The sequence below is a fragment of the Plectropomus leopardus genome, chromosome 7, assembly GCF_026936395.1.
Source record: "Plectropomus leopardus strain MGB_pleo_1.0 chromosome 7, ASM2693639v1, whole genome shotgun sequence".
NCBI classification, from domain to species: Eukaryota; Metazoa; Chordata; class Actinopteri; order Perciformes; family Serranidae; genus Plectropomus; species Plectropomus leopardus.
The window spans coordinates 5,563,516-5,586,452 of record NC_142182.1 but is presented as its reverse complement, the minus strand read 5'-3'; the positions used below and the strand labels follow the sequence as shown (position 1 = coordinate 5,586,452).

The window sequence follows — 22,937 nt, the reverse complement described above, 5'->3', positions numbered from 1 at the left end:
TTGGAGAGATTTCTAAAATTATCACTGAAAACTTCTCTTCTGCACATGTGTCCGTGCCCAAAGTGTTTGCAGAAATATTGGCACAAAGACTTTTTCCAATCTCCTCGTCCTATCACTCTAGTTTCCTTATTTTCTCTCTTTGATTTGTTGCTGGCCTAGTTGATATAGCTATCAGATAAAAGCAAAGAAAACTCCTACCCCCTCCCTCTCTCCCTCTCTCCCTCTCTCCCTCTCTTCTCCTCTTTACATTTTTCAGGCAAATGCTAAATAGCTTTACTGTGCTGCTTCACAGAGCGCACAAAGAAGAACAGAACAATATCAAGCATTATTCAGCCCCCTCTTTTGTCGCCTCGGATCCATTCTGAAGTGTCTATTAAAGGAGTCGTGGCCTTTTTGTCGCCTCTGTGCCAGACTACACAGGAGGGGGGCAATGCATAATCTCCTATGTATGACAGATAAAGGGAGAGAATATCGCCATCTTTCCGCTCTGCTCTCCACATCTCCTAATCGCTTTTCCGACGTTTCAATCTGCCAAGGCCCTAATGAAAATATGATGAGGCGGATCTATGGTCCTCGGGGACGGATGGAGGGATGGGAGGGGAGGTGAGGGGAGGGATGGAACGAGGGATGGCTGCAGAGGGAGAATGAAGGGAGAGAAAATACACTCTGTCCTTATTTCTGGGCTCCGTCGGGGATACATAGTTCTTGGAGCTTTCTATTTAGATGTTGCTGCTGCCGGAGTGTGTCTCTCTCTTCTGTTTCATTCTCTCTCTTTATCTCTGCCATCCTCATTTTCCTCCTGTATATGTGTGTGTGTGTGTGTGTGTGTAACCAGGATAAATGTGTTTATTTTTTTTGTTTATACCCTCTTTTTCTCATTTGAACTCCCACCGGCTGCCTCCACCGCCTTCTGCCTTCCAAGAAAGATGTAACTTCTTCTTAATCATTCTAATGCTCTGTTTTACCCTCACTTTTTTCTGTCTGTGCTCGCCTGTCTCTTTTTTTTTGTAAATCCTGCAGCTGTGTACAAAGTCTGTGTGTGTTTTCCTGCTGCAGATGGATCAAAGGCGTTTTCTTAAAAAATGTCCTGTGTCTGTTTCTATCTCTGTCAGATGGTGATGATGACCCAGCAGGGCTGTCCTGGGTGCCTTCCTCGCCCTCCAGTAAAGACGTGGCATCGCCCTCGCAAATGCCCGATGGCTGCTGCGACCTCGGCATGGCCACCGGCGGCGAGGAGGAAGGAGGCGCCGGGCTGCCGTACCCCTGCCAGTTCTGTGACAAGTCCTTCAGGTATCAAACTCACTGCTTTGCTTCCACTGAGATGCTGCAGGTTTCATCTTGGTGCAGAAAATAACACTAATGTCATACTTGGCTGTTCGGTTGCATCCTCATAGCATGAATATCAATGTGTACATGAATAAACAGTATTCTCAATATTGCCATGGTAACATGGACCACTAAGGCAAACAGTGAAAGGAATGAGGTGAATACATTTCTCACTCAACTCTCCAGGGACTAACTCAAGACCCACTTTAAGAACAGCTGTCACACACACCATAGAGTCATCATCATAATCCTCCTTATTACTTCTGATACCGAGCTGTCCTCTCTGTTCTTCTCTGCTTTCTTATTACTGAATGCACTGACATTAAACAATGTTTCAATTTTAACTTTCCTTTGAAACTAAAGATTACCAGACTGCAATTATCATGGAATGACATGCAGAAAAAAAGTTCCTACCTCTATAAAATAGAAATAGGAACGGTATACTTCTGCTGATGGGTCCGTTTTTGTACGTGGGGAGAAAAAGTACGCAGGTTTTCGTTTTTCAGCGTCAGTGCAACTGTTTTATTATTTTCTGAACATAAAACCTGTGTGGCATTCTGATGTTATAACACAGGATATTTTTATGAATGATAACAGACATGCTGATTGGTTGGGAATGGTGTCACTTGTGCAGAGTGTCCATACATGGCATTCCTGGAATTTAAGCTGTCTTAAAAGACACTTCAGCGTATTCTGGTGTTTCCACCCTCTTGGTGAAATAAAGCCACACTTTGGACCTTTGCTTCCTCTCCCAATGACTGAGTTTGAGGTCATTTGTTTTGCAATGCACAACTGTATGAAAAACATGTTTGCATCGATAAAAGGAATTTATGAAAAATGTACTTGATACTCAGTTTATTTTAGTAAGGGTGTTTTATTTTATCAAATCACCAAGCTTTAACATGCCAGATAATAGTGGTTATTCTGAGCTTTCGTAAATGACTGCTTCTCACGTTTCTCCTCTTGATCGTCCCCAGCCGCCTGAGCTACCTGAAGCGCCACGAGCAGATCCACAGCGACAAGCTGCCGTTTAAGTGTACCTTCTGCAGCCGTCTGTTCAAACACAAGAGGAGCAGAGACCGCCATGTCAAACTCCACACAGGTACATAATCAGTCAGCTAGCACTGCGTAATGCGCTTTGGCATAAGGACCTAATGGGTAGCAGATTCACAGTTAATTAATAAATGGAATCTTCTGTTATTCAAGAATTCAAGTAACAGAAAGAAAAAAAAGGCTTTCAACACAACCACATTCTGTCTGTCAATATGTTGAGGTCTAAAAGAAGAAGAAATTGTATCTAAGAAATGTGTTATTTGATACAGGAGATAAGAAGTACAGTTGTCAGGAGTGTGAAGCTGCATTCTCCCGCTCTGATCACCTGAAGATCCATCTGAAGACACACAGGTAACTGCTTCTGATCCTTTTATCATGACATCTGCTCTTGATGTTGATTGAAATGATTATCGAACATTTCTTTGTTTGTTACCTCTTGATTCCGATGTTTTATTTGACTCTTCAAATTTAGAATGTTGAATATTGCTTTTTATTCGTAATTGATTTTTCTGGATCTAATGTGTGTCTGTATTAATGTTTCTTCACACCTCCAGCTCCAGCAAACCTTTTAAGTGCAGTGTGTGCAAGCGTGGCTTTTCCTCCACCTCATCACTGCAGAGCCACATGCAGGTAAACAGTATTTTTACATCAAATTTTAGTCAGAATGCCTTGATCTACTTCCCACCACTGCTCGTGAACTTAAAATCTCCATGGATGCTAATGCAATTTCCAAAATAAGTTACGACAACAAATAACCAAAATAAAACAGTAAGGCAACTGTTGGTATTACAATGCATTTAAACTAGTACACGAGTCAAAGTTGTAATAGGAGGAGGCACTAGTTTATTGTCATTATATAAAAACCTTTTGGCAGAGTGTTACAGCGCATGCTTCTTTAAATCGTGACTCCTTTCTGACTCTTGCAGGCTCACCGCAAGAACCGAGAGCACCTCGCACTGAGGAGCGAGAGGGATGGAGGGAAGAAGGGAGACGGTGACCTGGAGCAAGACCTGTTTATGTGTGATTACTGCGAGGAGACGTTCAGTCAGACAGACGAACTGGAGAAACACGTCCTGACCAGACACCCCCAGCTGTCCGACCGAGCCGACCTGCAATGCATCCACTGTCCTGAGATCTTTCTGGACGAGGCCTCTCTCCTCACGCATATTGAAACACAGCACGCCAACCGCAAACACAAGTACTGTAGAGTTTTTAAAGTTTACAAACCACTCATTTTTATTAATGTCCAATGCTGGCATATAACTTGTACTTAACTTGTCTTTTTTTTGTACCTCCAGATGTCCTGTTTGTTCAGAACAGTTCCCATCTGTGGAGGATGTCTACTGCCACCTCGACAGCCATCGCCAGCCTGACTCGTCCAATCACAGCGCTGCCAGTCCTGACCCCGCGCTGGGCAGTGTGGCCTCAATGAGCTCAGCCACTCCAGATTCAAGTGCCAGTCTTGAGAGAGGCTCCACACCGGACTCTACTCTAAAGCCCATCCAGGGCATCGAACGGGGCCGCAGAAGAGGCACCGACACTGGGGAAGAGATCGGGATAAGTCTGGGTCATCAAGGTGGAGGTATGTTGCAAAAGTCCCTTATTTATAGAGAAAACAGTTCAGTGTTTCGCTGATGTAAAGTTGATCTGTCTATCTCCTCAGGTGGAGGAGGGAACTGGGGTAAAGTGACGTACTCTTGCCCTTACTGCTCGAAGAGAGACTTCCACAGCTTGGCGGTTTTGGAGATCCATTTGAAGACCATCCACGCAGATAAGCCACAGCAGAGCCACACATGTCATCTCTGCCTGGACACCCTGCCGACGCTCTACAACCTCAACGAACACGTGCGCAAAGCTCACCGTGCCAGTGGAGGAAACGTGGGCTCGGCACCAGCAGCGTTTCCCCTGCTGCAGTTCACCAACGTCACAGCGTTCCACTGTAACTACTGCCCAGACATGTTCGGAGACATCAACTCTTTGCAAGAACACATCAGAGTGTCGCACTGCCTGCCCGGTGGGATCGTGGCGGGGTCCACCACATTAGGTGTGTTGTTGAAGAGAGCTACTCTTCCAAAAATGGAGAGTAACTTAAGACAGCTGTATGACATCGAAAGGTGTTGCAATGTTACGTTCGACAGATGATGCGGTCAAAAAAGGCTGTTTCAATATATAGCAGTATTTGGTTAAGTGGCTATGAACAATGAATCTGTCAATCTTTATTTCTCTATCCTAGAGGGGAATCATGCCTTCTTCTGCAACCAGTGCTCCATGGGATTCTTGACGGAGTCGTCGTTGACTGAACACATTCAGCAGACGCACTGCACCTCCGCCGCAGGGGGTGGAGCTGCATCTGGAGGAGCGGTGGCCAAACTGGAGTCTCCTGTACTACAGGCTGCATCGCAGTCCTTCATGGAGGTGAGTTAGTCAGGGATAACATTTCGAGAACAACCTTTTAATCAAAATGTAGCTCGTCTGTCTTTACGCATGTCAGAGCTATTACTAATCAGTGGCTGAGCTGTGCAATAAGCTGCTTCCTATCTAATTAGGTGGTTTCCTGTACTCTGTCATGAGGCCAATGAAGCGTTAAATGAAGCATATTTCTCATGTAAATTTAGATGAAGCTTCCCTGATAATGCTACTATATGAAATACTTTCAGTCTTCAATCAGTGAGTCTGCAGTTATTGCAGGTAACAGCTGGTCTGCTCTGAAGTTGATTCAAATCAAATCGTTTTATTACCGACTGCATTCTTGTTTCCAGCTTGTATTTGATGCAGATTTGAGGGACGAAACAAAGTCTAATGGAATCTAACATTTTATTGCCATATTATTATATTATTGATATATTGCCTAACCCTACTGTCTGTCTTAATAACTGACGTATTTGTCAATTTTCAATAATCTTAAAAAAAGTAAAGAGTTATTATCCACGCACAGGTTTACTCCTGCCCTTACTGCACCAACTCTCCTATCTTCGGCTCACTCCTCAAGCTCACCAAGCACATAAAGGAGAACCACAAGAACATCCCGTTGGCTAACAACAAACGGCAGGCAAAGGTAGCAGACCTAAGCCCCGCCTCCTCCGACGTAGAGATCTCCTCCCCGAAACGACACAGACTCGGAGGGGACTCCACCCCCTCCATGGGGAGCAACGGGGACTACCCGTGCAACCAGTGCGACCTGCGATTCTCCAGCTTTGAGGGTTTCCAGGTCCACCTCAAGTCACACCTGGAGATGCTGCTGAGGCGCCAGTCCTGCCCTCAGTGCAACAAGGAGGACTTTGAATCCCAGGAGGCATTGCTGCAACACCTGACAGTGCACTACACCACCACGTCGACGCAGTATGTGTGCGAGAGCTGCGATAAGCAGTTTTCCTCAGTGGACGACCTGCAGAAACACCTGCTGGACATGCACACCTTTGTCCTGTACCACTGCACTCTCTGCCAGGAGGTCTTTGACTCCAAGGTGTCCATACAGGTGAAGACAAAACCTTCTTCATTGATTGTTACTTAGGGACTGTTACTACCCAAAATATAAGCAAAAAAAAGTGACCTCAAAAATGTGATTTTTTTTTTTTTTTTTTTACTTTTTCTGTACATAATTTTACATAGATAATTAAGATAATTATAAATATAGTTTTGTGGACATTTTTTCCTCGTTTTTTGGATGATTTCTCCCCAGCTAATTTTCTGATAATTTTCCTATCACTATTTACTATTTTTTTCAGGACATTTCTTTCCAAGTTGCTCATTATGTTTTCCCTGTGTTTTTAAAAGAAATTAAACCAATTTAATTAGGTTTCATAGGTTTAAATGCTGGATAAAGGCATCTGAATGCACCATTTATTTCTGCAAAAAATATTCACATCAACTCATAGACAAGAACATTTATGTGCTATGGTATTTAAAAACAATTAACATTAGTGAAACAACCGTAGCTATGAACTAACTTGGCTTGCACTCTTCTTCCCACCCTCTGTCATTCAGGTGCATTTGGCAGTGAAGCATAGCAATGAGAAGAAGCTGTTTCGCTGCACAGCCTGTGCCTGGGACTTCAGGAAGGAGACAGATCTTCAGATCCATGTGAAACATAACCACCTGGGCCAGAGGTCAGGCCTCCCAGGGGGGCTCGGAGCAGGTACGTCTTTCTTAGAATCATGTGCTAAGCTTCATTAGTAAAGTACATTTGACTATTTAAATAAAATGCCATGATAGTAAAATAGACAAGAATATAATAAAAAAACAAGCAGAAGTCAACATTTATCAATGAAAAACAACCAAAAACAAAAAGAGTCTAGAAAATCGAGATTTAGTGTTGGTGCAGTATTTACTTGACAGCAGTCTTGTAGAGTAGATTGAGCATCAATCTGCATATTGTAATCCAACTTCTGTCTCACAGGACTCAAGCCCCGGAAGTGCATCTTCTGTGGAGAGACATTTGGTACCGAGGTGGAGCTCCAATGCCACATCACCACACACAGCAAGAAGTTCACGTGTCGCTTCTGCGGCAAAGCTTTCCAAGCCATCTCGCTGCTAGAAAGACACCTGAGAGAGAAGCACTGCGTCTTTGATGGTGGCAACATCACTGGGAATGGAAGTGGTGCAGGGAGCGGTGGCAGTCAAAATGGGACGCCCAATGGGCTGGCGCAGTCCTCCAAGCGAGGAACAGGAAGCGGTGGCAATGGAGGCACCGGAAGCGTCGAAAGAGCAACAGTGGCGGCGGCTGAACAGGCCGACCTGCAGAACATGTTGCTGAAGAGCGCAGTTGTGGGAGGAGGAGCCGCACAGGGAGGAGATACAGCCAACAGCCACGAGGCAAGCGGAGGGGAGGAGGAGCTGGACAATTCAGAGCCCATGTACGCCTGTGATATCTGCGGAGCGGCCTACACCATGGAGTCGCTTCTGCAGAACCACCGGCTGCGAGATCACAACATCCGACCGGGAGAAGATGATGCTGGTAAGATGCGTTTTCAGTGGGGCTGTCAAATGATTAACGTTTTAAAATCAGAATTAATCGTGGAAGTAGTTATTTGCATAATCACATTTTTTTTAATTACGTTTTAATTTTTTTTATTTTATTATTTTTATGACGTCCGTATTGACAAGATAAAGCAATTCTTACCAGATTGTCTTGAATAGGATTTTTTTTTAATACCTAAAAAACTGCATTAATTAGTACAAAGACAGGCTTGTCTGTAAGAGAGAGACTCGTGTGAACCCATAGAACCATTTTCATTAAGATATCTTGAGGTCAGAGGGACCCCTGTAAAATGTCCATGCTGTTTTTCCATCGCCTAACTTTGGAACATTATTATGAGAGGATAACATGACGTGGTTGGTACCACTAGATTTTCATGATACCATTATCGTCAATTAAAAATCAGCCCAGTAGAGCCTTTTGAAGGAGGAAATGCCGGCCAGTGATTAAAAATAAAAATGCATTTCCAGAAAGCATTTTCAAACAGAATGAACCAGTTTTAATTATTTCCAGTTATGTATATGTTGTTTTTATCTCTTCTGGCCAAAAGCGAAGGAAGGGTGGCAGCTTCTCTTGTACCCAACTGTGTTAAATGAGCAGATAATATCGGCCTATATTGACCGCAGGCCCCCAAATCAAATCAAATCGAAATCATATCATGGTAGACTTTGTAATGTCTGCAAACATCATATCGATATGATATTGTGTCGTGATGAAACCAGTGATCTACACCCCTAGTGCCAACAGACATCTGCTGTAATTAATATGCTGACTATGGATTAGTAATCCATACAACCCCACTTAAAAAATATCCCTTTAATTACAATTTACAGTTTCAACAGGATATAAAAATATTTTGATGATGATAAAAGTAATTTCATATACCAGGTTCTCGAAAGAAGAAGGCGGACTTTATCAAGGGGAACCACAAATGCAATGTGTGCTCCAGAACATTCTTCTCTGAGAACGGCCTTCGTGAGCACGCTCAGACGCATCGCGGCCCCGCCAAACACTACATGTGTCCGATATGTGGCGAGCGTTTCCCCTCTCTGCTGACCCTCACTGAACACAAGGTAAGTTACTTTTGTTTCCTTCCAGTCTGCATATACAGCTTGTATATGTGCAGTCTATATAGTTCTGTGCATATCTTTTGGGTACTCTATGTTTCAGCATGTAATTTTTAGGTTAATATGGAGGGAACAAAGAGAGTTAGTGGATTCCCTCACAGGTATAACAACACAGCCATCTGTGTGGATACACAGATTTTTTTTGCTTTTCTCTTGTGTTACCTTTTTGTTGCTTTCTGTCTGTGTATCTGTCTTTTGATCCTGAAACTTTTTTGGCTGCTTTGAATTTAGAATGTTAAATTGTCCTGAGAGAGGCAATTTGTGCTGCACCACACTACGGGAAAATATTCAAAAACATGTATTGTGTAATGCAGCTACAGTAAGCGAATATAACAACAGCTCCTGTGCTTTGATAAAAGGTATTATTACTCTCTACTTTGTGCATCATTATGTTCTTACCCTCTGTATGTATTCCCTTTCTGCAGGTGACCCACAGTAAGAGCCTGGACACAGGTACCTGTCGAATCTGCAAGATGCCCCTGCAGAGTGAGGAGGAGTTTATAGAGCATTGTCAGATGCACCCCGACCTCCGCAACTCCCTCACTGGCTTCCGCTGCGTCGTCTGCATGCAGACTGTCACCTCCACCCTTGAGCTGAAGATCCATGGCACCTTCCACATGCAGAAGCTCTCCACTAGTTCTGCACTTGGAGGAGCAGGAGGAGGAGGTGGGAACGGAGGAGTAGGTGGAGGGAGCGGTTCAGCGTCATCATCCCCAAACGGGCAGCTGCAGCAGCATAAGTTGTATAAATGCGCCTTCTGCCTAAAGGAGTTCAAGAACAAAGGGGAGCTGGTGAAGCTGGATGTCAACGGACTGCCTTATGGCCTCTGTGCTGGCTGCATGAGCAGGTGCGAAGCCAAGTTAATACCTGATAAATTTGTGTGTGTCATACTAAACTCTTTGAAACCTAAGCAAATTGGCTTTATTTCTTTCAAAAAACATGGGAGAAATATATGAGTAGCTTAAGAAGACATGACCCAAAAATTAGCAAGAAATTTGTGAAAAGTTACAAAAGAACCCTGAAAATTGGCATAAAAGAAGAAAAAAAACAAACAAGAGAATTACCTGAAAAAAGTGCCTTGTCTTGCCTTTGCCCACATGTATTTGCAGAGCAAATTAAACCAATTCTGTCAGGCTTCAAAGGTTTAAATGCTTGTGCAAGGTGTCTGAACGAAGGTAAACAAAAGTCATGTCGAGCCAGGTTTCAATGAGTGACGTCAACAGTAGATTACTTCTCCCTCTCACATATGTAACATGCAATATTGCTGGGTCTAGCTGAGATGGAACAAGCAAAAACAACTATTTTCTTTTCTAAAATCAGCTAAAGTAAACCAAATGTTCAATCAAATCAGGGGCACGAACGGCCAGAGCCCCAGCCAGGGAGGAGCTGCCACGCCTGGGGACACGCCGGGAGAGAAGGCCATGGCCGGGCTGAGGTGTCCGGAGTGCGGGGTGAAGTTCGAAAGTGTGGAGGATTTGGAGAGTCACGTCCAGACAGATCACCCTGAAGTCAGCCCCGAAACCAGCGCAGCAGGAAAGAAGGCTGAGGCTTCCCCTGCGCCTAAGGTGAGACAGGATAGACTGAGAGACTCGTGCTTTTATGGAAAGTCTTGGATGACAATGTCTCAAATCAAATGTTTGGCATTGCAAGAGGAAGTTTGGTAATGTCAAGAAATGTAACAATTTATCCTCCAAAATACTAAAAACTAGAATCCGGTGTGCGTGTTAAATGTTAATATCTCTGTTGTGCATCAACAAAATGAACAGGACTTAGAGTGCAGTGAAACATTACACAGTGTAATTATGGTCAGCACTGTATGTGAAATCCATGTAAATATGAAAAGCAGGATTTAACAGATGGAGACATTTTCAGGGGTGCAGGAGACTCAACAATCCTGCTGAACTGTATGTTTGCATGAGTCCTGTGTAAGTGTGTGTGTGTATGTGTGTGAGTGCACGCACGCCCAAAGAGTCGGTGCGTGCTGCTTTGTGTCTGCAGCTTGCATACATGCGCATGTGTGTACGTCGGTGTGTCAGCTGAGCCCCACTGGGTCCTGCGGCTGGGGCGTGCTGAGGCATTGTGGGAGCTGTTCGCTCTACTTGATATTGACAGTCAGGCTCCCCGGGACTTGCCGCGTGTCTATGTGTGTGAGAGTGTGTACTTGCAAGTGAGCATGTCTGTGTGCGAGTGTGTGTGTTGGAGGCAGTTCCCAGGGACCCTCTGTCTTACCTGCACCTTTGTTTCTGCTTAGTCTAACAGCACAAAGCAGACAAAGTAGGATTTCTCTGTGTGTGTGTGTGTGTGTGTGTGTGTGTGTGTGTGTGTGTGTGTGTGTGTGTGTGTGTGTGTGTGTGTGTAGCAGGCTGAAGCAGCAGAGAGATAGTGGAAGTGGGGCCTTTGTGTATTTTGTATGTGTTTGTGCATGAGTGATCGCTGTGTGCTGTGAATGGATAAGCAGAGCCTCTGCTTCTTCTTTTCTTTGTTTCTGTGTCTCTCACCCTTGTTTCTCTGACTCTTTCTGCATCTCTTTCTTCCTCTTTTGTCCTCTTTTCTTCTACACTCGTTCCTCCTTTTTCTGTTTCATTGCTTTTTCCCTTAATCTATTTCCCGTTCGCTCCCTTCCTTATTAATTTCTGTCTTTCTCTCCTTCTCTGCAGAGGTCTTACTCTGTCTGTGTGTGTGTGTGTGTGTGTCTGCATACTTCGTCTTCCTTTCACCAAGTCTCTAAAGACTTGGACTTTCGGTGTTGCTTGATTAGTGTGAGACTATGTGGGGTTCACATGTCTTGCATGTTGAGTATTTAATCAACAAAAATAACTCATCACGAGCTTTCCACTTTACTATGAACATTTTTTACTAAATATCATGTGTCCACACCTAACTCTTTGTATTGCTTTATTTTGGGTAAATAAATGTAATATTGCTTACTGTTTTCACATGAAAGATAATGATTTCTTTGTGTTTCTGTGTTTGTATCTAACAGAAAAAGACCTACCAGTGTATTAAATGCCAAATGACGTTTGAGACGGAAAGAGAGATCCAGATTCATGTCGCCAATCACATGATCGGTGAGTGAGGCGCAGCTCTTTCACTCCGTTTGTGTTCTACTCTTAAGTGTTTTTGTCAGTGAGTGTGAGTCTGATACTGCATTTCGGTGACTGCGAATGTTTCATTTCCTTGTTTTTTCTGTTGGTTTAACACCACAACTATTGTGGTGTTCCTGCACGCATTTCATATTAAAGCACCTCTCCAGAGCAACACACGCACAGAGAGGTGTGAGACAGACAGGTGAAATGAAGAGCTCTTTTTAACCTGTGGGCTGCCTGGGCCAGCTGTTGTGCAATTTAACACTTGACTGCACCTCTAAAGGAATGGAAACTTGACTTAGAAAACAGTCGAAATTACAGATAAAGCTTAGTGTAAAAATGAGAGAAACCTTTCAGGAGCCACAGTGATAACTTGCATCGAATCACTTCTACACGAAACACCGGGCTATTCATCACTTAAGTATTCGTAGTTCGGCCTGGATGAAGACAAACACCATTTAGCATGTGATGTTTTGATGCTGCTTTTGCCTAGACGTCATTCACGATTGCATTACTTAAGCAGCTGATCAGTGGTCCAGTGTTGGTCACAACTTGTTCTTGTTCTCCGGTGATTGCCTTCGTGGCTAAATCTGATCACGAGACTAATTATGTGAATGTTACTGAATGTGTATTGATGCTTCAGTGAACTTTGATGACCACATAAACTGAGGTACATATGTGATGGAATTAAGGTGGAACAGATTTGATGTTGTATACAACATCTTTTGTGATTAATCTAATGTACATCACACACACGCCTGTGCACAATATCAATATGATGTACGGCATTTTGGACCCCAGGACGATTAGCTGGTGTCATTTTCATGAGTGTGGCACTGTATGTATTGTGGTTATTGCTAATGCTTTGGATATAAAGGGATGATGTTGTGAGAGTATGACTAAAGACACGCTTTCTAGATCTATAACGGTTTCTGTATTGAGTTTTCACAGTACAAAGGTCATAGTTTGGTGCATGCAGCTGTACACAGAATGCACAGTATGTAGTGTGATGCACATAATGTGAAGAAAATTCATGCATGAGTTCTGCTCAGAAACTTTTAGCTGTTTCTGTCTTACAGCAACAGAGAGAGAGAGTTGAGTATAAGACGAGGACAGTGTATTGACGTTGCTCCACCATTGTAGGAGATATGAACGGAAACACTTCCATTATGCTAACTAACACTTAGTAACAGCCATCAGCCAGATGTGTGAATCGCTGGACTGATAAGTGTTTGGTTGCTTTAAGTAAAGCCACAGTGAAACTCGGTGAAAAGCTCTTCATAATGCACATTTTATTTTTGCATTACAGGATGGACTTTGGTATTTTAATTTCATAGTATAGAAGATGCGTTTTCAGTTTTATTGCTTTTTGTGGCCTGTTGCCTTTTGGGAAAGTGTTTGTTTAGTGTTTGTACAGTTTAAGGCAGAAGTGTTTGAATGTTCCTTATTTTTATAAATAAGAGTCATTTACCAAAGTTGCCAGCAGGCAAAACGAGCAAGCAAGAGGTTTGTGAAAAGAAACATATGCTTATGCATTTGGGGTTTTATTCCGCTGTACCAAACTTGCACTAAACTTTTGTGTACCATTGTATTTTGTATAACTGTACTGTTTTGCAAAAATATCAGACGTTAAAATCAAATGACACACAAATTTGATTCTCATTGTGGTTAAAGGTCTATGCAGTTTATAACACTAAAAAGGAGAAATTCAGTAGTTATGTATTGTTAGGTCGTTATTGTTATATATTTATATATCTTATGAAAACATGCAATATTGGTTTAAAGAGACATTTCCTGAAGTTGGCTAGGACAACAAAAGCACTGACAACACTTGATATACTGCTGGAAGAATGTAATGTGTGATCAGCAACAAATGCATTAGAGTCTTTATTCTAATGTGTATGACTAAGACTTTGCACCACAGATGTGCGCCTTTAGTCACTGTTAGATGTCTGGCCAGCTGCTTTTTGCATGAAGTAGAATAAATAAGAGATAGCCAGAGCCACCGTGATGAGGTGAGCGTCATCATTTTGGGCTCATTATCGCCTCTTAAGGGCTGAGAAAAGGTTATAGAAAATTGTTTGTGAGTGCACCTATTATGAGTGGAGAGTGTGTGTGTGTGTGTGTGTGTGTGTGTGTGTGTGTGTGTGTGTGTGTGTTTAACTAAAAACTACCTCTGTAGTTTGGAGTCTATGTTCTTTTATGAGCTTCCCCTGTGACAGTTTTTCCGCTTGCTACTAATTTGCTGCCTTAGCATCTCTGTCGTCATGGAGATTAACGAGGTGGACCTGCGAGTCGTTCTGGGGAACAAACGCTCTGCACCCCCCCCCACCCTCAGCCTCTCTCGCCAGACATGACAGGCAATCCCAGAGTCACTGGTGTACTCTGAAGTGTGTGTGTGTGTGTGTGTGTGTGTGTATGAAACTGAGGTAAAGCGAGTGTGTGTGTGTGTGTGTGTGTGTGTGTGTGTGTGTGTGTGTGTGTGTGTGAGAGTGCTGACATCGCTCTGAGTCGTCTAGTAATGTCTGGAGACGTTAGAAGAGAGAGTTGAAACAGAAGTACAGCTGGAGTAACTTTTACCTCCTTCCCCCCCGTGGGCCACGCGCACACACACACACACACACACACACACTCCCACACATAGTCATACACTCTCAGTCTCACACACACAAACACAGGGACAGACTCTCCCACACACGCACACATGAAAGAACACACACTAAGTATAGTTTCTACAGTCTTTTACCTACTGTTCCTCTCTGCCCGACTCCTTCGTTCTTCGCGGCGATGCGGAAACAACTCCATTTCATTCTTCCCATTTCTGTCCTCGTCTTTTCCTCGTGTCCCTACCATCTCTCCCTGCTTATAACCATTTTTGATCACCTTCACCGTCTTCCCACTCACCTCCAGCCTGATAATCCTGCCAGTAATCCCTGACTGAGTATGTATACATGCACAAAATAGTCAGTTTTTTGCCCTTTTTCCAAAAAAGACGATATTCTTACTGAGCTGTTTCCATGACGAATTAAATTCAATATTCCTGGTGAGCCCAGTAGCTCAGTTGGTAGATCACGTGCCTTATGTAGCCTACAGAGGTAACGTCCTCGCCGCAGAGGCCGTGGGTTCAGGTCCGGCCTCAGCCGTTTGCTGCATGTCATCCCCTCTTTCGCCCCCTTTCACACTTAAGCTGCCTCATCAAATAAAGGCAAAAAGGCCAAAAAATAATTTTAAAAAAAAAGAAAACCAATATTCCACGAACACTCCCATTTACAATTCTGCATACTCCGACTAATGTGCCCTTACATCAGCTGGAGGACTCTCTGTCCTTCCCTCAGATTTTTAAAAAGGTTTACACATATCCAAAAACCTGTTGATATCTAAATCTTTCATAAAATGTAAAAGTAGGTGTGTTTTTCCTTCAGATTAGAAGTGTGGGATTTTCTTTTGCACGCATCTCTACCCCAGAGCTTTGCAAACAGGCGGGGAGTTATATTGTCAAATCCTACATATCTTAATCAGAAAACTTGGAAAGCAACCTAATTCAGAATGTTTGAATAGATGCTGTTTATATGACCTGCATCAAATTCAGACTGTCATTATTCAGAATAATAGAGGAACACTGGTGTGTATGTAACTGTAGCCAGCGTCTTTTCGTTCTTTTTATACACACACACACACACACACTCACATGCGTCCCAACACTGTAGTGGCACTTTTGGGTTAATTAACGTGCTAATTGTGTGAAAACCTAGCACAGATTAATTATGAAATTGAGGCAGATTATTTTTAAGAGCTTGCCCAGATCCTATTATTAACATTTCCTACAACCAACCCCCACCCTCAGAAAACAGGAGCGTATACTAAAGAGAAAGATCTTCATTTTAAAGCATTGGTGGTGAGAAAATTAAATTAAGATGCTTATTTTCTCTGTCATCTTTCATTTTCTCTCTTTAACTGTTCTCTGCTCGGTTGTGTCCGGGGTTTTAACGTGTGCCTTGTGTTATCAGATCACAGAAGTCTAATTTCTCTATTAGGCAGTATTCAGTTTGATGAAGTCAAATGCAATTGGTGTCAACAGGAAGGCAAGATTTGGTTGCAATGTATCAGGCTACAAGTCCTAACAGAGAGTGTGAAAGTTTTATCTTTTGATTCTTCTGACACAGTTTCTTCCTCTCCTTAATCCTCTTTTTTTAATTTGACAACACCCCCGTTTGTCACCTTTGGGAAGGTGTCACTGTCTGTCTCATCAGGACATGTGCACACTTTATCATCAGCTCTGACTCACGTTCAATATCTCCACCTCTGGTAGGTGTGCGTGTGCCATTTCTGATATTCTCACGTGGTTGAGTGAAACACCCCGAGGCATCAGACAAAAAAATATGCATGGAAAGATCCAGTTTATGACCAGAACGAGTGTTTCGACATGTTGAGTAAGCAGAGAGGAGGGAGTTTGCTATTGGCTTATCGAGTCCAGTAATGTGATTGTCACATTGCTCCGTGGGTAATACATGGTGCACCCCACGGTCCTGTTAATTACGCTGTCAGGAAGAGGCAGAGAGACAGCGTTCAGGCAGATAGAGGAGAAGAGGGTCAGAGTAAGAAGTCTGGAGAGGGATCCTCGCAGCGCTGAGGAGGAATCATCACAAATATTAGGCGCCACACATTCATCTACACATGTGAAGTATTTGTTGCTAGTAATTTGTTTCAAAAGCAGTTATTACTTGAAAGTCTTTATTTTTTAATATCACATAAATCCTCTCTTTGTTGCTGATCTTTTCTACTCCTAAATGATGCTTCTCCACATTTGATAAAAATAAAAGCTCTGTGATATATCCACACACCATTTTTCTAACCTGCCAGCAGCTGTTATTTTTAGAAAAATCACAAGTGGCTGCAAAGCACTTCTCTGAGTGTCTTACCAGCAGAGTTAAGAAAGGTTCGACCTTATGAGAAAAAAGTGACCCCCCCCCCCCCGGCAACAATAGGCGGCTTTCCATTAACCCTCAAACTGTGCAAATTGAAATTGCAAATATAAAATTCGCCTAATGGAAACACGTCAATTTCAAAAAATGTATCGCAAAAAAGTTTTTACGCTCGCATGAGGTGGTATTTCAGACGATTTGAAAAAGCCATATTTAGCAGAACTGCAGTGGAAACACTTTTTTTTGTTTTGCTTTTCTAGGTCACATGATGCTATGGCTATGTGCTCGTCAGTAGGAACTGGCTCCCTCATGATGCAGCTACAAGAGCTGTTATTGCATCTCATAATTCTTCAAAAGTTGAGCGGATCATCTGGAAGTTTTGAATTCACAGTTCTGTGAAATCGTGGACTATCACCTCAATGAAATCCCTCATATGTGGCCGCTCCCACATGTAAGGGGCTCGCCTTTCCATTATCGCTCACATAACACGCCTATGTCACCTTTGATTGAAAAGCATGTAAATACGTTCAAGTAGAAACCCAAATTACAAATATGAACCTAAAAAATAGCATAATAGGTCCCTTATTATTAGTATTTTCTGTCATGTTGAATATATGGTGTAAAATTACCAAAATAGCAAATACTTTTAATGATTTAGTTTGGGAGTTAATATTTAAATTTGAGACGGTAATGCCGCACCATTTGCCATTCAGCCCGGTTTCTGCTTTACTGCGATGGTATAGTCCCAACCAGTGTGTGTTCCCGCTAGCTTTGGCTTCGACACAGCACACAAGTTAATTAAAACACCATGTGGTCAATGCTCTGCTCTGGAGGCAGAGACATGGAGAGAGTAGAGACTGAGAGAAGATAGGAGGGAAAGAGAAATCATGCAAAAGGGTTGAAGGGGCACAAGGAACCGAACAGTTGAATATCTGTCCCTGTTGGCTTGTTTTTGCATACGCTGGTTCTGAATCTATTACAGAGCTTTGCAAGGTGTTGTCATGTAATGCCAGGCAGCACTTATCTGTAGGCAGTCTGTACTATACAGCATTGTGTTGGTGGTCAGTTACTGAGGATGTGGTTTGGCTGAAGCTAAGTTGCTAATGCTAACTTGGATTGATCCCCGGTATTGATTTTTTTTTTTCTGGCTTGTAGCTCCAGCCAGTACACGTCACATTTTAATTTAATAATGTTGGTACACTGGTAGTGCCCACACTTCACATTGTTAAACACACACATACACGCACACATTCACGGACACACAGCCTCAGTCCATCTCCCACACACTGAGGAGAAAAAGAGAGATAGAAATGGAGTTATCCATTTTTTGCCTCGGGTACCAGCTTGCCATTTGAGAATTTTTTTTGGTATTTTTGTGTGTGAGACAAAAGCCTAAGGGCAAGTACAGTACACATCCTGTATCTGCATGTAAATACTATAATGTGCAGAAATTGCATTCAGAAATCCATAAATTATAAATAGATTTTAACATGTATTTTATATATATAGATAGTTTTAGATTTTTATTTTGAATTTTTATGATTTTCACAGTGTGTGTGTGTGTGTGTGTGTGTGTGTGTGTGTGTGTGTGTGTGTGTGTGTGTGTACGTGCGTGCGTGCGTGCGTGTGCGCGCACGTGTGTAGAAAGAAAAACTCCGTCTATTCACATTTTTTTGTCATGTGTGGGTTGGGGGCATATCCCACCTGTGCATGTTTGTGTGTGTGTGTGTGTGTGTGTGTGTGTGTGTGTGTGTGTGTGTGTGTGTGTGTGTGTGTGTGTGTGTGTGTGTGTGATCACAGAGCTGTGTGCGTTTGCTTTTCCTAGCCTCCAACACTGCTGAGCAGGTGGGAAGGGGAGGGAGGGCTTGAAGAAGTGGAGATGAGAAGAGAATGTAGAAAGTATTTATTTGTGTTTTTGGCTGGGCACGCTAAGGGGGGAGACTCCATGGGAGGAGAAGATGCGAGGGGGGTTAGCGGAAAGATGAGAGACGACGGGGGAAAAAAGAGAAAGAGGCAGAGCCGAGGCTGGCGGAGGGCGGCACTGAAGAAGGATGACAGTAAACTTAGGGGTTTTTATCTCTGCGTGTGGAGCTGCCCAGTCAGATCAGCTAATTTTGACATAAAAAAAAACACACAGCACTACACTTAAATTTGAGTATGATGCTTTTTATGTGGTAAACATTACATCACCTGCACCATTCAGATTTATATTATATGCTTTAAAATAACCCTAGATCATGAAAGAATGCACTGATTCCATATTTTGTAACATGTGGTTTAGTCATTTAGCCTCAATTATTTTTCTTTTCTTTGTATCCCTTCAACCCCTCAGCTCATTGTATGTACATGTGTATTTGTTTGTGTGTGTATGTGTGTGTCCCCTCGGACCACACCGCAGCGATTTTTGGCAGGCTTTATTGTTTTCTGCTGTGCAGCTGCACATCATGAAGAACTTCCTTCCCTGTGTGATAGTGTGAGGTGAAGTAACAATTCTGTGTGCAACTAAACATGCAAGTGTGTGTGTGTGTGTGTGTGTGTGTGTATGTGTGTGTGTGTGTGTGTGTGTGTATATGTGTGTGTGTGTGTGTGTGTGTGTGTGTGTGTGTGAGAGAGAGAGAGAGAGAGAGAATACAGCATGTACATACACCTGTATGGAATCAAAAAGCACCTTCCACCCAGAATAGTCCAACCTGTCCCTGCTGGGATGTTGAATATAGATCTAGTTAAACAGGTGCAGTGATTTAATAGAAAATAAGAAAAGCATGACATCCTGGGTTTGATTTTAAAGAAAAACATAAATAAAAATATAAATAATAATCTTTTGTTTCTGGGAAATAGTCTGTTGCAAGATGAAATAAAATTCTGATCGGGTAATATTTAATGTTGACACACACACCTTTAAGTGGTAAATTAGTGTGCTCTCACTTTGCAAAGATATCTTCATTTAGAAAGTCTATTCAAAATGGAGTCTGAAGACCACACACACACACACACACACACACACACACACACACACACCTAAATAAGGTCCTTGACAGCATGTTCTGAGTGTTGCATGCAGCCACTAATGCTTTACTAATCACCTCAGTCTACATTTCACAGCATGAGACCTCACTTCTCAAACACATGTAGACGAACACTCACTCACACACACACACACAAACATTCTTAATATGTGTGTCTGCACCAAACTGTCACTGTGTGTGCGCACAAAGAGCACATCGTGCTATCGCCCCTTTCCATTGGTTTTAACTAGGGACCAATCTGTAATTAGCATTTAGTGACCAGGCCTGGAATTTTCTGATTTTAGGGACAGAGACTCTTGACAAGGCAAGTCAAGGTAGTTATTTGTGTAGCACATTTCATAAACCAGGGCAATTTAAAGTGCCTTACAGAGCAATACATTAAAAAACACAATAAAGGATACAAATTCAGAAGTAAAAAAAGTTAAGAGATAAGATATAAAGGATAAAATTAATTACTGAATTATTATTTAATAAATAAATAAACTTGGTCTGCAGCAGGGCAGTTTTTTGGAGGACCACATGTCAGAGCATCAAGACCACAAGTCATAAATATTCAGGGAATAGACAAATCCATTTTTAAAATCATTATTTATTTATTAATTAATTAATATTAATTATTAACAGGGTTGTCAGCATGTAGAATAAAATAGTAAAGAGATAAATTATAAAATGTTTAAAAAAAAGTTATTTAAAAAATTGAAAATAAAATAATAAAAAAATTTAATAGGTTTGCAGTGGGGCAATTTTTGGAGGGCACAAAGGCCACATACCAGCGCATCAAGACCACGAGTCAAAAAATGCTATTTCAGTTTACAGAATAGACAAATGTATTTCTAAAAGCATCAGTTCTTTTTTAACATGGCTGTCAGGATTAATGCATGAATAGTGATGATATTAAGGTCCATACATAACCCCCCCATTTCTTTTTTTTTTTAAATTGCGTTAAACAACTTAAAATAGAACGTGCAAAAGTCCTGGAAATGTCAGAAAGTTCTTGAAATGTTTTAAAATACTTGAAATGGCGTAAAAACTGTTGCAGCGACTGGCCCCTGCCTCCTGTCATTTTGCAAAAGTGGCCCCAAAGCAAAGCGAAGTTGAGTATCCCTGCCAAACACTCTCTCTCTCTGTCTGTCACGCTTTACTTTCTCTCCCTCTGTCACCCACTTTCTTCCCTCCACTTCTTTTTGTTTACATCCATTCTGTCCATCAGCCTGTAGCTCAGCAGCTTTAAGAAATCAGCTTTAAGCCTTAATTATACGTCTGTATCAAGGTGTCACTGTAGTTATGCTGCAGCTGCTGAGCGTGTAGGAAGCAGCCTATAGTTTTACATACTGAAAGCCAAACCAGCGCCGCAGAAACAAACAGAAGTGCTAAGAAATGGGTTTACATTTCGTTCCTTTGACTTTGTGAGGTGGTAATAAAGCTTGCAAAGAGAGGTTTTCCAACACTTTTGCGAGTACAGTAGTACTAACAGTGACAGTAGTCTTAAACCTGCTTCATGTTGTGTTCACTATCAAGGTATAAATCAAGTTTTTGCCTCCCCCACACACACCACGTTCACACTGCGTATTACTAACCCTGCCCATTCTCTCCTCCGCTCTCCCCCCATCCCCACCTGCCTATTGGATGGCCCGTAGAAGAGCCCACCTGTCGGCCAGGTTGGTCCCCTTTCTGTCTCCTTAGCTCGCACTACGAGCAAGGCAGCATTGTGCTGTCTCACTGCCTGCCCATCAGCATTTCATTCTCCTGCTTTTTTTTTTTTAGATTAGCACTAGCTGTGGTTCTTTTTATTACTGAATACAAGATATTGGCAAATTGCACAAACTATGTGCGAAAGCCACATTGCATGATGTGGAGCAACTTGGAAGGGGCTTAACTCAGGCTCTATTTTCTCAGTAGAAGAAATCAATGTGCATAATAAAAGTAGTGTATAAAACTTGATGAATCCCTTAAAGATAAATTTGAATTGACACATTTTAGCCAAATCTTTGCACAATTACCCCTCACCTCAATTCCTCATTCACTCCAATCCCTGCTGCTAGCTGCATGCTTCATTGTCCTTCCCACCTCATACACATCACACACACAAACACACATGCACACGTGCACACACAGATGCCTTGGAGGTATCGAGTGGCCACTCACCTGCATCTAAGTGCTCCCCGTGGAGTGTGGTGGCTAATGATGTGTCCTCAGCATGAGCTTTACTTACCTATTTACATCAATGCACTCTAATAGTGTTAGCTAGACTCCCCTATACACATTCTTCTCAGATCTGATAATCAATAGTACAGGGACATTATTTTAAACTGTGTTCTTGTTTGCCGGGTACAGTTTTGAAATTGAATGCTGAATATTGCCTTTTTAAAAAGCTGGAACTCTTTCTTTCTTTCTTTCTTTCTTTTTTTGTTTTTTGTAAAGATCTCTGAATGATGACAATTACTTGAATCATTGACACGTCAACTCTTCAATTTCACCCTTGCAGACCAAAAAGAGTGCAGAGCAAAGCATTACACAAACCTCACTTCAACTGTGTTTTTTGCACTTATCTGCCAATTCAGAATAGTCAACCTGCATTCAGCCTGTCTATTAGCCTGCAGTCAAATCTGTGATGCGCTTGACTAGTAATGTCGGTCTGCTGTCTAAGCAGCCGCCCCAAGGGCCGGTGTGTGTCTGTGCACACATCTTTCTTTCTAGTGCCCCCCCCCCACCCTCCCTCCCTTTTTTCCTTTTACACATGCGTGCACACACACACACCTATCTGTATGTATGTGTTAGTGGGCAGGGTCTGCTGTGGTTGCTTTGTGTCACTGAAGACTTAATGAGGCGAATAAGAAGCTTTTAGAGTCAATGGAGGTGGATAATGTGGTTGAGGGTTCACTCCTGTGTGTGTGTGTGTGTGTGTGTGTGTGTGTGTGTGTGTGTGTGTGTGTGTGTGTGTGTGTGTGTGTGTGTGTGTGTGTGTGTGTGTGTGTAAGTCCTTGCCACCGGCTAGCAACATTGTTGTTCTCTTCTGCCCTGCTGCACCTGAACTAATAAGCCACAGACTACTCTACCGTCTGTGTTGTTGGTGTGTGCCTGCTCTAATGCACTTCACTTATCTTTCCTGGGGGTTACCGGTCATACCGGAAACTGATGTCACTGAGCAGCATTTTACAAGTGAGAGAGTGAATGGGAGAATTTTAATATTCCCTTGAACCTGAAGTACGTCAAAGACTCATCAGACAGTCTGCAAAAACTGAGAAACCGCTGTGACGTACTGTCGGAACACTGCTAATCCTGTCCCAGGCACAAGTGAGCTTTCTGAGAGTTTTTAGCACCACAGGTGATGACATGTCTCCTCAGAGGAGTGTGCTGAACTGTCATCACGGGGATCAGGTGCTGCTCCACAAGAAAAATTGTTAGTAAAGCTGTTTACTCGC

The 22,937-nt window shown here is 42.5% G+C and overlaps 1 protein-coding gene across 3 annotated transcripts in view; it reads left to right on the top strand.

Moving 5' to 3' along the window:
* The window catches only part of znf423 (zinc finger protein 423), a 194,616-nt gene that overhangs the window by 87,373 nt on the left and 84,306 nt on the right, over positions 1–22,937 (top strand). For 2 of the 3 annotated variants that reach the window (XM_088079717.1, XM_088079716.1), the window contains 16 exons: positions 1,113–1,290; positions 2,304–2,428; positions 2,649–2,730; positions 2,934–3,009; positions 3,306–3,577; positions 3,678–3,961; positions 4,043–4,423; positions 4,613–4,794; positions 5,315–5,854; positions 6,364–6,514; positions 6,776–7,333; positions 8,243–8,427; positions 8,907–9,328; positions 9,833–10,046; positions 11,465–11,549; positions 21,153–21,173. In XM_088079717.1, the coding sequence (XP_087935843.1) occupies positions 1,113–1,290; positions 2,304–2,428; positions 2,649–2,730; positions 2,934–3,009; positions 3,306–3,577; positions 3,678–3,961; positions 4,043–4,423; positions 4,613–4,794; positions 5,315–5,854; positions 6,364–6,514; positions 6,776–7,333; positions 8,243–8,427; positions 8,907–9,328; positions 9,833–10,046; positions 11,465–11,549; positions 21,153–21,173 (3,756 nt within the window). The remainder of the gene's footprint in view (positions 1–1,112; positions 1,291–2,303; positions 2,429–2,648; positions 2,731–2,933; positions 3,010–3,305; positions 3,578–3,677; positions 3,962–4,042; positions 4,424–4,612; positions 4,795–5,314; positions 5,855–6,363; positions 6,515–6,775; positions 7,334–8,242; positions 8,428–8,906; positions 9,329–9,832; positions 10,047–11,464; positions 11,550–21,152; positions 21,174–22,937) is intronic. The other variant, XM_042496260.2, reaches the window with a different exon arrangement.